Raw genomic sequence first — 16,084 nt, 5'->3', positions numbered from 1 at the left:
CTCAGATGAGTGTAGCCTTCCACTGATCGGGCCACCTGGGTTCTGAGTGCTGGCATCCCAGACACCCTTGGGACAAGCAGCATCTGGGATGGCTCAAGTGAGAGCCCTGGCAGGGCTCATTTAATGCTCTGCCATACCTGGTAAGCCTCCATGGAAGGGAAAGACCTAAGACAGGAGGAAAGTTGAAGGAAGAGAGATCTGGAAAGAGGCAGCTCATGCTAATGCTCCTTCTGTCACTTGGAACCTCTGTCCTGACACCTGCACAATCCTCTGTGACCTAGCTTCTCTGGACCGTCTTTTGTAAATCAGCAGTCCTAATGCCAGCCCAACTCCTCCTGCCCCCTGCCATACAAGGGTGCACCCAGCCTTTCTATATAGCCCTTTTGAGCCTTCTTTGCCAAAGCGAATTCACAATTTCAATTGACCATCTGTGTGTGCGTGTGTGTGTGTGTGTGTGTGTGTGTGTGTGTGTGAGTGAGAGAGAGAGAGAGAGAGAGAGAGAGAGAGAGAGAGAGAGAGAGAGAGAGAGAAGAGAGAGTTGTGCTAGTACTAGGGCTTAAGCTCAGGGCCTGGTCATAGCTTTTTCACTCAAAGCTAGAATTCTACCACAGCACTTCTGGCTTTTTTGGTATTTAATTGGAGATAAGAGTCTCACAGACTTTCCTGCCCAGGCTAGTTGAAATACGATCCTCAGACTCAGCCTCCTAAATAACTAGGATTACAGGTGTGAGCCCTTTTGAGCCATCTTGGAGGAAACTGAACTCACAAATTCACTGGCTTTTTGTTTGTTTATTTGTCAGTCGTGGGGCTTGAACTGAAGGCCTGAGTGCTGTCCCTGAGCTTTTGTGCTCAAGGCTAACACTCAACCACTTTGCACCACTTCTGTTTTTCTAGTGGTTAATTGGAAATAAAAGTCTCAAGGACTTTCCTACCTGGGCTGGCTACTTTCCTACCTGGGCTGGCTACTTTCCTACCTGGGCTGGCTTCAAACCGTGATCCTCAGATCTCAGCCTCCTGAGTATCTAGGATTACAGGCATAAGTGAAGGGCACCCAGACTTCTGTTTTTTTTTTTTTTAAATGTTTACCTCTACCTATCTCTTTACATTAGGGTTCTAATTAAGGACTCAATACTACCCCCTCTTCCAGAGTTGCCTGTTTACACCTGGAGAAAGTTAGGAACCACTGCCAAACTCAGCAAGAATTGGCATCCTTCTTTGAAGGATTCCAAGTATTTCAAAGCAAAAAAGATGTTAATATATTTAGCTTGCAATCGCAAGTCCATGTGGTAAATATATCAAATGGAAAAAACCAACTGAGCTTTTGAATCTCATTTATCCCCCTCGGAGCCTCGGATAGCTTGTCAGTCCAATGGATGGTCAGCAATTACTTTGGTTTCTAAACAGCAGGTTTGACAGGAGCACTGGAATGAGGTGAAAGCTAATAATTATTATACCTTTTGTTTGTAAAACTGCACTTTTTAAAGAAAATATTGTTTCCACATGGTCTCATTAAATTATGTGTGTGGGGGGAAGCCTATAAGATTATAAGCAAAGTGTTATTTCACTGTATTTTACAAATGAATAAAAAGTGAAATTGAGAGCTGGTAAATGTGTTCCTCCAGAGTTGAGTATGATGCTTCATACCTCAGGAAGCAGAGGTAGAAGGATCACAGACAGGCCAGCCCAGGCAAAAACATGAGGCCCTACTTGAAAAACAAAGTGAAAGGACTAGGAACAATTCTCAAGTGGTAGAGCATAAGCACAAGGCCCTGAATTCAAACCCCAGTACCAAAAACAAATTTTTGTTTTTAATTGTTGTTCCAAAGACAAGTCACCAGCTAGTGGCAGAGCAGGTCTGCTGCTCACAGAATAGCTTTCATCCCAACACCTGCTACAAGCCGCGTCCAGTCCAGGGGACTTCAGAAGAACAGCTCTAGAAACAGACAAGGCCTCCCTTGGTGCAGGGCTTGGGGGAAGAGAGGGGTGTTAACATCTTCATTCTTTCATTTATAAATAGGAAATGATTCATCTCTAATCAAAGTCCAGCTATAATTGTAGCCACTCCTCTTAAACTAGCTTATATGGAAACTAAAGTTTCCAAGGAAATTTATTTTTTTGTCGGTCGTGGGGCTTGAACTCAGGGCCTGAGCACTGTCCCTCAGCTCTTTCTGGTGGTTTATTGGAGATAGGAGTTTCACGGACTTTCCTGCCCAGGCTGGCTTTGAACTGCGATCCTCAGATCTCAGCCTCCTGAGTAGCTAGGATTACAGGCGTGAGCCACCGGTGCCCGGCGCACTCCAAGGGAATTTTAAAACAATAATTACTACTCCCCACCACTCAGGCACACATGCAGACACATACGCGCACACACATATCAAACTACCACTCAGAAAGAAAGAAAGAAAGGAAGGAAGGAAGGAAGGAAGGAAGGAAGGAAGGAAGGAAGGAAGGAAGGAAGGAAGGAAGGGTGAAGTAAGCCAGGCCCAAAGAAACATAGGTCCCATGGTTTCCCTTGTTTGCAATGCCTAGTACATGTCTTCCACAAGCAGAGGTCAAAGGCTATGTACATTTGACTATATGAGATGATGTTAACTGAAATGTACCCCAAGACAGGGACACAAGGGATTTTTTTCTTTCTTGCTATTGTTTTTTAATGTACTTACAATGCACTATGTGATTCTTTTGTTTCTTTTTTTTTAATTTTTCATTTATTTATTTATTTATTTATTGTGAGAATACTGTACAGAGGAGTTACAATTACATGGGCAAGATAATGAATACATTTCTCATCAAGCATTGTTGCCTCCTCTTTGTTTCTCCTTCCCATCCCTTCCCATCCTCCCCTCACCTCCCCCCACCCAATCCTCCCCACCCCCACCAAAGTTGTAAGGTTCGTTTTTTGACATAACAACTTGTGCATCTCATTGTTGCAATGGGTCCACCTGTATATCTAATTAAACGATTTGTTTTTGCCCTTCCCCTCCACAAATTATACCAACATCAAATACAGTGAAAGCAGGGGTTATACCATGGGGTAGGGACATACAAAGCAACATAGAAATTATCTTGTAAATATGTTAGAAACAATTGCATGAAAGAAAAAAAACATTTGAATACTTATCTTGGGGTTCATTCCCCTAACATCAACTTATCTGACCTTTTCTGCTTGACTCAGACATATACTAGTTATTGCAAATAAGGGAAACCATGGGACCTGTTTCTTTGGGGCTGGCTTACTTCACTTAATATAATTTTTTCCAAGTCTTTCCATGTCCTAACAAATGGGGCGATGTCATTCTTTCTGATGGAGACACAGAATTCCATTGTGTATATATACCACATTTTCTTGATCCATTCATCTGAGGAGTATCTGGGTTGGTTCTTTTGTAACTTCTTCCCCCATGTATAACCCCTGTTTTCATTGCATTTGATTCCGGTGTTCTGCATCTTCTATATACATTTTTGTAATTTGGGAAGGAGAAGGGGTCTAGCAAAATGCTTAAATGGGGATGCAGGTTGACCCATTGTAATAATGAGATATATAGGACACTATGTTAAAAACAAACTTTACAATGTTGGTGGGGGGGAGGTGGGGAGGTGGGGAGGGAGTGATGGTGGGGGAAAAAATCAAAGGAGGAGATAACTGCTTAATAGAAAATGTACTTATTACTCTACTTATGTAACTGTAACCCCTCTTTACCGTATCTTTATGACTATATATATATATATATATATAAAGGAAGGAAGGAAGGAAGGAAGAAACAAAGAAAGAAAGAAAGGAAGGAGGAGAGGGAAGAAGGGGAGGGGAGGGGAAGAGAGGAGAGAGAGCAGAAGAGGGGAAAGAGAGGAGAGGGGAGGGGAGGGGAGGGGAGGGGAGAGAAAAGGAGCTAGGTACTGGTGGCTCATGCCTAGAATCAGGAGGCTGAAATCTGAGGATCAAGGTTCAAAGCCAACTCAGTGAAACTCTTATCTCCAATTAAGCACCAAAAAAAGCCAGAAGTAGAGCTGTGGCTCAAGTGATAAAGCACTAGCTTCAAGCAAAGAAGCTCAGACACAGCACCCAGGCCAGAGTTCAAGCCCTAGTACCAGCACATACACATACCACAAATAAAAATAAAAAGGACAAAGATGAAAAGAATATTCCCAAAACATCAGGGGACAATCCCCCACCCCAGCAACAACGGCTACAGCATCCTTCGTCTGAAGACAGCGCTGACTTTACTGCCAGAACCTCAAAGCAATGAAAGCCAGTGGATGAGACAGAAAAGAAAATATAGAACCTGGAAAACAAATTGCCTCGACCACAGCTATTTATTTAGCGCTTTCCCACCCCACCCCCGCCCCGCCTCTTTGGAAAGGGACAGGATTGGCTATGTTTACAAACTCCTGTGATCTTTCGAACGCTATTGTTTAGTTAACAGCTCCTGCCCTCTGCAGCCCTCTCCCAGGTACTGGATCACTTTCCAGATATAAAACTTGTCAAGGAGAACCCAAGGTGATGCTAACAGCTGTCACCCCACAGAGAGGTAATTATAAAACCATGATTAAAAACAAAAGAAAATCTTCCAATATTATCGCCTTCTTTGCCAGGAAATAAGATATGGGAATCCAGACCGCCCTCTGAATAAGCCCTGGTATTAAAGAACGAACACAGCCCCCATGCGGTCCATACAGAGAAGCACCCACCTAGAGATCACCTGGGTCCTGCGCTTGACACTGTCCTGCCGGAGCCGTGGGGAACAGGCACAAGGATCTCTTCCTTCCTTGGCCCCCCTCTTAGGAATCACTTTCAGCTGGAAAGGGCTCTGCTCTCCCAATCCTCTGCCTCCAGCTGTGAGATCTGAGTCAGAGCAAGCAGGGAGGGAGAAGCTTGTCCAAGTCTCTCTCCATAGGAAGATGGGGGTTGGGAAAACCAAGGGTAGCTATAAAGGCCTGATAACCAAGGACAAAGAGGCAGGCAACCGGAGAAAAGCACTAGCTTCCTAGTTGATTCTTCAAGATAGGTGGCCCAGCTTAGGTCTGGTGGCTCACACCTGTAATCCTAGCTACTCAGGAGGCTGAGATCTGAGGATTGAGGTTTGAAGCCCAGCCCAGGGTGGACAAGAATGACCATGAGACTCTTATCTCCCATAAAGCAGCAAAAAGCTGGAAGTAGAGCTGTGGCTGAAGTGGGAGAGCATCAGCCTTGAGTGAAAAAGCTAAGGCACAAAAGAAAAAAAAATAGAAGATAAGCAACTCCTAAGCTTACAAAGGATCTCAGGCCCCATGAAGCCCAGCACATTCTCTCTTCTTCCAAGCCCAGGGACAAAAGAGACCCTGCCAAGCCCTGATGACTAGCTGATCCTAAAGCAATGGCTCCCAGACATCATGGCCAATGCTTGTCTAGTGTTCCAGGTGCCCATGCCCTATGCTAAGCACCTTTCAATAATTTATATTACTACTACTACTATTATTATTATTATCATTGACAGTACCCAGGATCGAACTCAGAGCCACATACTTGCTAGGAAAACGCTATCATTTAAGCCACACATCTAGCCTCATTTTGTGCTGGTTATTTTTGAAGTAGCCTCTCACATTATAGCCTAACTGGTCTGAGCTGTGATCCTATTTGTGTTTCCCTGTGTCACTGAGGATGACAGGCATACCCCTTCTGCACCCAGTCACCGTGCCTACCTTCTGCAGCCAGAGTCACAGCCACTGGCATGGCAGATGTGCACCACCCAACCTTGCCATTGGTTGAGATGGAGTCTAGTGAGCTTTTATGTCATTGGCTGGCTTCAAACTACCATCCCCTGATTCCTGCCTGCCAAATAGCTAGGATTACAAGCTTGAGCCACTGTGCCCAATTCTTTTCAAGAATTCTCCATCATCCTCAGCAGCCAAGTGAGAGAGGCTTTGCTATCACAGCACCACCACCACCACATACACATACACAGTCCCCTCTCCCCCCCGCCCTCCCCCGCTCCCCCCCCCCCCCCCGCCCCGGGATTGACAAAAAAAGTAAGAACAGAGAGGCTGACAAGGGAGTCCAAAGCCTCATACCAGCCATCTAGAACACTCAGAATTGAACCCAGGTCTCTGACTCCAGTGCCTAGCTTCGAGTCTCTGCCTGGAATCCCAGCATACTCCAGAACTGAGAAGGGAAAGGAGCTGGCATGCGTGGAGCCACAGGAGCAAAGCCATTATGGCCACTTTTGTACAGCCCCATTGAATTATGGTTTCTAAATTGAGGCACAGATTTGGATCACCTAAAAAGGAGGAGGGAGATGGCACTGGAAAGGAAAGGAAAGGAAGAAGAGAAGCAAAGTGGGAGGAAGATGAGGGGAAGGGAAGAGGGGGAAAAAGGAAGAGGAAGAGGGGAAGGAAAGAAAGAAGGAAGGAAGGGTGGGGGGTCGGGCTCTACCCCAAGACAAACTGAAGCAAAAGCCTGAGGGAAGGGCCAGGTGCCATATTCTATCATTGTTGCAAGAGAATTCTGAAGCTCAGTGTGAGGGAAGACCCATTTGCTCTCCCAGAATGTGGAAATGAGAAATGAAAATGAAAAGAAAACAGGTGAGGGCTGACAGCAAAATTTCCTGAAATCTCAGCAACTCCACTTGATGAGAAAGTAAGTCTTGGCAGGTACAGTTCTTGACAAGTCTCTGGTCTATTATTCTCAAGCTTTAGAGAGAGTGGGAAGGAGTGGAAAGAGAGAGAGAACAAGAGACTTCCCACAACCAGAGGCCAGGTTCTCGGCTCCAGGAACATCTCCTGTGAGCAGAGTTTCTGGCCCCTGTACAACCAGCAAAAAATGGGGTGAGGCCCGCTCCACTCCTCAGTCTCTTGGACTGGCCTTCCCACTTGGTCCTCGTAGGCCCAGAACCCAGTCACTAAGGAACTATCCTCCTTGCTTTAGAAGCAATGGCGTGAAGAAATCTTTTGAAGCTGAAATTCCTAAGGCATACCAGGACCAGGGGTATGAGCAGCAAAACCCTTCACTGCCCAGCAGTGGATTAAAACCTGAAGGAAGGGAAACAGATAGTGCAAAGGTTTATATGTTTTGCTGTTGTTTTCAACACCTCCGCACATGAGCTGGGGAACAGAACTTAGGGGATAGGAAGTTTCTGCTTCCGGTTTGTGGTAGGCCTAGAAGACAGGAAAACAGGAAATACAGTTGAGGTTGAACTTGATGTCTGCCTCCTCAGTCACTGTCTCTGGGCTATTACAGCTCAAAAAAAAAAAAAATTCCTGAACTACTTTGATCTGTTCATCAATCTAGACAAGTAGAAAATATAGGTCCTGGGGCTGGGAAGGTGGCTCAGTGGTAGAGCGCTTGCCTTGCATGCATGAGGCCCTGGGTTCAATTCCTCAGCACCACATAAGCAAACAGAAAAAAGCCAGAAGTGACGCTGTGGCTCAGCTCAGGTGGTAGAGCGCTAGCCTTGAGCTGAAGAGCTGAGGGACAGCGCCCAGGCCCAGAGTTCAGGCTCACGACTGGACCCAAAAAAAAAGAAAGAAAGAAAGAAAGAAAATATACGTCCTCAAACCAAGCCTAAAATGCTTGTTCAGACAATGTGCAAGCACCGTATATGTGCTTGTCTATGTATATATAAATATATATGTGCTGTATATGTATATATAAATGTGCAAGCACATTTTACACAATTAAACTGTATAAAACTTTAAGATGACTTGAAAACACTCTTGGTAACTTTGGATAATCCTCTTTCTAGCAGGTCATTAACATGACATGAAGAATGAGATGCTTGCAGGAACATCTATGCTGGGGCTAAAACGTAAGCTGCCCAGGGAAAGCCAGGCCCCACCTTGGGCCAAGGCATAGGGAGGGACCGCCAGGGACATGGCTTCACAGGGTCAGATTCTCCAGGAAGGCTTCAGAACAGTTGGCAAAATGTCAGGGCATGGGACCATGGGCAGGTGAGGCCTACCTGCTGCCTAACACTGAGCCTCAGCACGTTGCTATAGTTGGGTCCTTGGCCAGCACTGAGATGCCACACCCCTTCAGCCTTCACCTTCCCAGGGCTGCCCCACCTGGGTGTTTGATATTGACCTCTACCATTGGCTACACCATTGTTACCCTGTTACCCAGCAGCGCCACTCTTACTATGTCCAGAGCCTGATTTCCCAGTTTCTCCTACCAGAACACGTTCACCGGCTTCACCAGTGACCAATACTTGTCTCTGCTTGTCACACCCTGGCCCATAGTGTGCTCCAAATACTCCCTTCTCTCCCTCCCTCCCCCTCCCCCTACCAGTGATGTGATTCAGCCCAACTGCAGTAGACTGTGTACTTTGAAAGATCCTCCATGACTCTGTACAATGCACAGTGCTTTATCCTCTTCCAAGTGTTACCACGTATAGGGTTCCACCATGAAGCATTCTCTAGAAACCATGCCAGCTTCTAGAGAAGTCTGGTAGTGCCACAATGCCAAATTTCCCTGGCCTTTTAACAAGCTGGGTACGGAGGTCCCATAGGGCCAACACATTGTGCCCTAGAGGATTTTCCAGGGCAGAAGCTAGAGGGCCCAGAGATGTCTATTTCACTCACCTCTGACCAGGCCAAGAGCATATAAACCAGATTCAGGGGACTAATTCAGGAGCTCTAGGTTTCCGAAGGCCTGCGTGGGTATCTCTCAGGCAGGTAGGCTCTCCACCCCCTAAATGGGCTACAACTCATGGGTCTATGCTACCCTCTTCCTTCCCAGCCCTCTGCCTCAATCTCATCTGCAACTGGCTTTGATGTCATCAAGTTTTATTTTATTTGTTTTCTAAAGCTACCTCCTGGGAAATCCTCAGAGGTTAAAAAAGAAGAAGAAGAAGAAAGTACAAGATAAGAAAACCTTAGAAAAATAAGTCCTTCTTTTATTTCTACTTCAAAATATACTATATACATCAGGAACTCTATGGGAGGAAGGAGAGACCAGGAGATTATTTCATCATAAAAAAATAAAAGAAGACCAAATAATAATAATAATAATAACTGCCCATGTCAGATCCATCCTCAATCCAGCTGCAAGAGACCCGAGCTGCTACTTGTCTTCCTGCCGCTGCCACTGACTTTGTGACTGCTTCCTGGGGATTCTGGGTCTAAGAGTTCCCGCAGCGTTGTGAGGACTGGCTGGGACTGGCTGGCTGCAAAGTCCTGCAGGCGGGAGCCCATTTGCTCCTGGAGGCTCCTGGACAAAAGGCACACCACAGCCCGGACGTTCCCACCACGCCCAGGAAGGACTCCGTTCCCAGTCATGTTGTTCAGGAAGTACCAGAGGACGGGAAGGACGTGCCGCTCCACAGCCTGAGGCTTTCGAGGGTAAACTGAGGCCACCAGCACTGTTGGGAGGAAAAGAGGGAAGACCGCTTGAACTGGGTACTCTGTCCCCTCCCACTATGCTCCCTTGGAGCATATCTATCCCCCAAAGGACAGCCCAGCAGGGCTGATTGCTCCCTAGGCACATTGCCCAAAGATCTTTTCAGGAGACAGTTAAAATGTTTTCATTTAACATCAGATGAGAGAAATATGAATGAATATGTGCCTATAGAGGTAACATGGAACAGAGAGAGAGAGAGAGAGAGAGAAATGTGTGTCCATATGTGCATATATGTGTGTAGGTGCTATATCACTTGATCCACATCTCCAGTCCTGTTTGCTCTAGCTGTCTTTTTAGATAGGACCTCAATTTTTGTCAAGGCCACTTTGGACCACAATCATCCTATTTATACCTCCTGCTATAGATTAGTGTGGACCACCTTGCCCAGCTACTAGTTGAGATGTGGTCTCATGAACTTTTTGCCAACTTTCCAGGGTTGGCCAGAAATCCTCCTGATCTCCATCTCTGGTGTAGCTAGAATTACTAATGTGCATCAACCCACCAGAAACTATATATTTTATGGAAGAAAGGCAAAAATGCATAAGCTCCACGACAATTATAATGTGTCAACAATGAATGTGTGTCTAATGTCAGCTTTTAGGAAGGCAGGTAACAAATAATAGCAAGTGTCAGCATTGCATGAGTCCACATCACCACCAACAAACACAGATAAAAATTATCCTAGAGCAAGAAGACTCAAACACAGCCTTCTGGCAGATAGAACAGCAAGTGGTGGACAAAACCAGCATGACCTTCCATGTGAAGATGCCAATCCTCAGTGTAAGGTCCACTCCTGGATGGCGAGCAGACTCCACCCTCCTCGCAGCAAAGTCTCCACCCAGTACCTGCGTTACCTAGGCAACTGGGACACCTGGAAGAGGTCACATCTGCATCCGCTGAGGTCACATCTGAATTTGATGTGGCCATACCTTTCCCCACCCATACCCTACATAAGGGCTAGCCCAGGCCCAGACTCTCCCTTTTTTCTCTCTCTGTTCATTTCTAGCTCTTGCTGCTCTTTTCTTGCTCTCTTGCTCTCTCTCTTTCCCAGCCATGTGGAGTGCCAACCTTGCCTGGTCCCAGCAGGTCTACCCCTTACCTGAATACCGCGTGAGTGCTACTGTTCTTACCCCACTCTCTGCTCTTTTCTCTCTCTTTCCTCTCTTCCCAGCTCTCTCTCATTCCCAGGCCTTTCCCAGCCACGTGGAGTGCCACCCTTGCCTGGTCCCAGCAGGTCTACTGAATAAACCTACCCCTTACCTGAATACCACGTGCGTGCTGGTGCGGTTCTTACTCGGCTACCTCTTTTTAAAAACCTAACACTCAGGGCAAGACCAACAGCAGTCTGTGAAAGATGAAACTGTTTGCAAACTGGCTGGAACTCACTAATCTAGTGCTGCTCCAACCCCCTGAATCCAGTTATCCAAAGCCTAAAATCCCCTAAAGCCAAAGGCCAGCCAGGAGCCAGATGAACCTACAGCCAGCTGTCTGTCACCAATGTGCCAGGTTGAAGCTGACATCCAAGCACATCAAAGGCTACCCCAGCCACCACAGAGAAGCTGCTCTGGCCTCTGGCTGTGGCTGGGTTAGCCTAAGTGCATCCATGCTAACACTGCTTGTTTTCCAAGCAGCACACTCTCTCTGGTGTCCTGCCAAAGGACAAGCACTGGTGGAAGCAAACAACCCTGAGAACAGTGCTTTGTTGATGTATGGGGCCAAGAAACAAGAAGGTTACAAGGACCCAGCATGTCCAGGGGACCATTTGGGTGTGGGACTTGAACTTCCAGGTGTGGCTCCATTTCATGCTCCCAGCACCCATAAAAGCAAGGACCTTTGCTAATTTTAATGAGGCAAGCAAAACTCAAACCAGGAAGCCTCTGGCCTCTATAAAAGCACTGCTGACAACAAAAGACCAGCTCTGCCTTGGATCCAAAGATTCTATCCACATTCCTCCCACCCCCACCACCCTCCTGAGCCCCGCCCCCCAAAAAACTGCAGGATCCGCAGCCCCAGGCTGGTCTGCAGCTTTGATTTACTTTTTTTCATTTTTTTTCTATTTATTTTTGTTTGTGTTTTCATTCCTGGGGCTTGAACTCAAGGGTCTGGGCACAGTCTCTGAGCTTTTTCACTTAAGGCTAGTGCTCTACCACTTTGAGCCACAACTCCACTTCCAGTTTTCTGGTGATTAATTGAAGAGTCTCATGGACTTTCCTGCCTGGGCTGGCTTCAAACTGCAATCCTCCTGAGTAGTATGAGCTTCCAGTGCCCAGCTGATTTGCTTTTATTGAAACCTCCAATTTGTCCTGCTCTCATCAATTTAATATCATGTAAGCCAGAGGGGGCGGGAGGTACCTATGATTTCAGAGCAAACTTGGGACAATGGAGAACCAAACCAGATGATCCCAGCCTGACATTCTCAAAGACATTTCCCACCGAATGTCAACGTTGGCTGTTGAGGTCATGTCTGTGGATTCCAGCACCCCAATGTGTAGGACTGCCTGGGGATCTCCAAGAGTTACAGGACCCTCAGAAGTCAAAATGACCACTGGGAAAGCTGGTCTGCACAATCCTAGTCAACCTATCTGCATAAGTGCTCACTAGAAGAGGCTCCCAGAGCACAGAAGCTGCGAGCACCCGCACAAAATAGGACCCAGAGACCCTAGCTGGAAAGAGCTGAGGGTTAGCTTTCCTTGGGCTTGAAGCAAGCTGCATAGGAAAAGCACAGTAACCTGGCAGGCAGAAAAATGGCCCCAGTCAGCCCCAAGGAGGGGAAGCCAAGAACAGGAGGACCAGGAAGGGAGGCAATCAAAAGTTTCCCACATCAACTACCCTAAACATCCACAACCCAAAAGTTTCCCGAACCTCCATGGCTTCTCACCTGCAAGGGGGAAAAAAAAAAAAAGATACAAACAGGAAGAGAGCTGTGTGCACCACATTCTTAGCCGCATCACTCACAAGGGACTAAAGGAGCAAAGCAAGCCAGTGTTCTTCTGTTCGTGGTTGGATGGATGCATAAACACAATGTGGAACAAACATACAGTGCAGTATCTATCACTCAGCTTTAAGAAGCAGGAAATTCCAACACCTGCTACAGCATAAATGAGCCTTGTAGACAGGCAAAGTGAAATGAGCCGGTCATAAGAAGACTAATACCGTAGATTCCCCTCCTGCGAGATTCCTGGGGTAGTCAGTCCTCAGAGACAGGAAGTAGAATGGTGGCTGCCAGGGCTGAGGTCAGGGAGCAGCTCAGACAAGAGGGGAGTGGGGAGTTACTGCTTAATGGAGACAGACTCAAGTTTCACAAGATGAATGAGGTAGATGACTATGGTGGTTACACATTTTGAATGCATTTAGTACTATTAAACTAAGCCCTGGGTTAAAACAGTCTCAACGGTAAATCTCATGTGTATTTGAACACAATAAAAAAGTGAAGCAGGGGAAGATGGGAACAAACCCAAGGACCAGGCCTGGAAACAACACCCCCACTTCCACCAATGGGGTTTGAAGGAGAAAATGTAAACCTGGGTAGGAAGCAACCCAAAGAAAGTAACCCAAAAGACCACACGGACAGAAGAAGTTAAGTAGAAGGAAAGATTTGTTGCCAGCAGAGCTGACAAGACAAAGTTCTCGTGAGGAAAGAGAGAAAATAGCACTGACTGGCCCCTTGGAGGCCCCTTTTATATCAGGGGCCAGAAGTGGGCGGTGCCTCACTTACTGTGCGACTGCTGGCATCCAGGGCAGAGTTTAGGCCTACGAGGTGGGTGTTTCCATGCAGGGTTTACCTGCTTTTCCCCTTTTGCCCCTCCCCAGACCCTGTCCCTCTTGAGCAGTGAGGTGCCCACACTTCCTCCTTGCTCATTTCCTGGATACCAGGAGAGGCTGGTCAGCCAGCTGGCCGGGTCACTCACTCTCTGGCTGGAGAGAAGGGTGCAGAAACCTTTCTAGAAGCCATTGTGGGGGAACAAACCCCAATAAACTGAGGCTTAAAAGACAGCTGAAGTAATTAGCAAAAAGTTAACTCCAATTAAGCTGTGCTATTATTAGTCCAGGCTTTATGGCAAAGGGAATTTTCTCCTCTGTTCCTAGCTGACAGCAAGTTAGCAGAAGAGCTCTGGAGGACTGCTTGTTTTTAATGTTCTTGGAAAGGAATGAGGTAAATATGTTCAAGTAAGGTTGCCGGCCCAGTTCTAGGTCACCTAAATTACTTACACAAGGAGATGTTCCTCCCCACCCATAACACTCATATTGAGCAACAGAAGAGGGCTCCTTCCACGTCTGCTCCCCTGAGTGATCTTAGTTCCACCCTGTTCTCACCCCCAGGGTAGGAAGCATTCCTCCTCAAAGCCCGACCCTGCCTGGCTGGCCCCACCCTGCCTCGCTGGCCCCACCTGTTTGAAGCGGGCTTAGCCAATAGCTTGGAGGGGTGAGGGGGGGGGGCTCACCTGACAAGCGTTTTGTGATATCCAGCACTGCGCGGCCACTCAGGAAACGCACACGCCCTGCAAATGCTTGCAGGAGGCAGAGGTGGTCTGAAAGAGATGGGGATATCAGTGGCCACGATGCTGTGGCTAAGAAAAGCATGGGTATTCGTGGTACTGCATGACCACACACCTATGTGGGGAAAGACTCTCTGGAGAGTTCATTTTCCCAAGTCGCTATGGTGCCACTCTTAAAAAGGGAGTGGACGTGGGGTAATTGAAGAAGAGTGAATACCAGATGTTAAAGGGCTCCAATGCATCTGGGTTTACTCTATGGGTCTGGTTTGTATTGCCTGTAATTTTTCAAAATCACATGTTTGGAGAAAAAGATGGTAGATGGAAGATAGATAGATAGACAGATAGGTAGGTAGGTAGATAGATAGATAGATAGATAGATAGATAGATAGATAGATAGATAGATAGATAGATAGATAGAGATGGATGGAAATGTGGACATATCGATATATTTATAGTCCTAGGGAATCTAAGGCACTCAGCCATGGTCACACATAGGTTAGTAAAAGGTTGAAGTTAGAATTCATCAGTCATGGCTCACCTCAAAGTTCGAACTTGTGTTCTAACCAGGGAATCTTTTGTTTCCACACTGAACACTTACTGATATCCTTATATAATAGACACAGAGCTAGGAACTAAGTAAAACATGGTCTTCCACACTTCTCTCAGTAAGCAACTCTGATGAACCTGATGTTTAAGGTCCTTCAATATGACCTTGACCCAGGGAAGGATGCTCTGTGCTTGTGTAAAGTACAAAGCCACGGTGATCAACTCAACTTGGTCCCCCAAGGCCCCTTCTTCACTCTTGCACTGGTATTTTGTGTCACAGGGACCCAGGACAGCTGCTCATATCAGGAACAGACACACATGGCCAGCTCTGGTGGGGCCAGAAGTGGGGATTTGTAGGCTACGGATGTGTGACTGTCCCTCAACAGCTTGTCAGCTCACCACCTAGGCCCAACTCCCCCTTGCTTGTAAACCAGGTAGGTGGAGGCCCATGCCCAACATGAACACACAGATGCCAGAGTCCGTCCTTCATGTGCTACAGTTCCACTTTGAGGAGGTGTGTGTGTGTGTGTGTGTGTGTGTGTGTGTGTGTGCGTGCATGTGCCAGGGTCTGAGCACTGTCCCTAAGCTTGAGCCACAGCTTCACTTCCATTTTCTTGGTAGTGAGTTAGGGATGAGGGTCTCATAGACTTTCCTGTCCTGGCCGACTTCAAACTTCAATCCACAGATCTCAGCTTCAGCTTCCTGAGTATCTAGGATTATAGGTGTAAGCCACCAGCACCCAGCTTTAACTTTTTATTTTTTTTTTGTAATCATCCCAGTTCCCTTTTCCCACCTGTCCAGCTTTCCCAAGCCACACCCAGCTCCAGGAACACAGCTCATCTAGATACCTGGCCACACCCATGGAAGAAGCTCTGGGTCTCAGTACCTCCCCAGACAGGATGAGGGATGTCTCAGGATCAAAATGTTCTTCACCTCTTGGATTATATATATTTTTTCCAATCCTGGGGCTTGAACTCAGGGCCTGGACACTGCCCCTGAGCTTCATTGTTCAAGGCTAGCACTCTACCACTTGAGCCACAGCAACACTTCCAGCTTTTTCTGTTTATGTGGCACTGAGGAATCAAACCCAGGGCAGCAAGAGCCCATAGAGTTTTAGAAACAGAGTTTTAGAAACTGCTTATTCCTCTCCATTTTAACTGATGTCATCTAGTTTCTCAGACTGTTAAACTTGAAGACCTGCCTTCCTCACAGTCATGCAAGGTAAGGAAAGTTGCCCTTGAAAGATTAAAAATTGACCATTACCATTACTAACTTGCTAACTGCTGATTCTGCTTCTGTAAACTTGCTTACGCTGGCACTGACCCTTCCCTTCCCAAAAATGAGTTAAGAAGTTTCAGGGACCAGATGCCGGCCCCAGGACAAGGTCAGTGGTAGTAGATAAAGAACAGACAGTACGTGTTCCTCAGTTCCCATTTAGAAATTCCCCAGACAGGACCTTGAGATAACGACCACCTGGCAAGACCACAAGCTAAGCCAAATGTCAACCAATCATAGGCCTGTAACCATGTAAACCCCCCCTTAAACCAACCATGGGCCAGTCATTTTACAAAGAGTGTTACAAAATTTCCCGCGTGGCAAAGTGATTGTTGGTGTATATGGTGACCTTTAAATGGACCAATCATGGGATGCTTTGTGTTATGCGTTAATCTTGTGG

At 46.7% G+C, this 16,084-nt stretch overlaps 1 protein-coding gene across 2 annotated transcripts in view; it reads right to left on the bottom strand.

Annotated features, from left to right (window-relative positions):
* Window positions 1-8,894: 8,894 nt before the first annotated feature.
* Togaram2 (TOG array regulator of axonemal microtubules 2) overlaps window positions 8,895-16,084 on the bottom strand; it is a 58,073-nt gene continuing 50,883 nt past the window's right edge. For both annotated transcript variants that reach the window (XM_070024993.1, XM_070024994.1), the window contains exons 19-20: window positions 13,810-13,896; window positions 8,895-9,329 (exon numbers count right to left, since the gene is read on the bottom strand). In XM_070024993.1, coding sequence (XP_069881094.1) covers window positions 9,004-9,329; window positions 13,810-13,896 — 413 coding nt within the window. In that variant the 3' untranslated portion in view covers window positions 8,895-9,003. The remainder of the gene's footprint in view (window positions 9,330-13,809; window positions 13,897-16,084) is intronic.

The sequence above is a fragment of the Dipodomys merriami genome, unplaced genomic scaffold (assembly GCF_024711535.1).
Source record: "Dipodomys merriami isolate MVZ:Mamm:240054 unplaced genomic scaffold, mDipMer1.0.p SCAF_17, whole genome shotgun sequence".
NCBI classification, from domain to species: domain Eukaryota; kingdom Metazoa; phylum Chordata; class Mammalia; order Rodentia; family Heteromyidae; genus Dipodomys; species Dipodomys merriami.
This window is presented reverse-complemented; position numbering and strand designations above follow the sequence as displayed.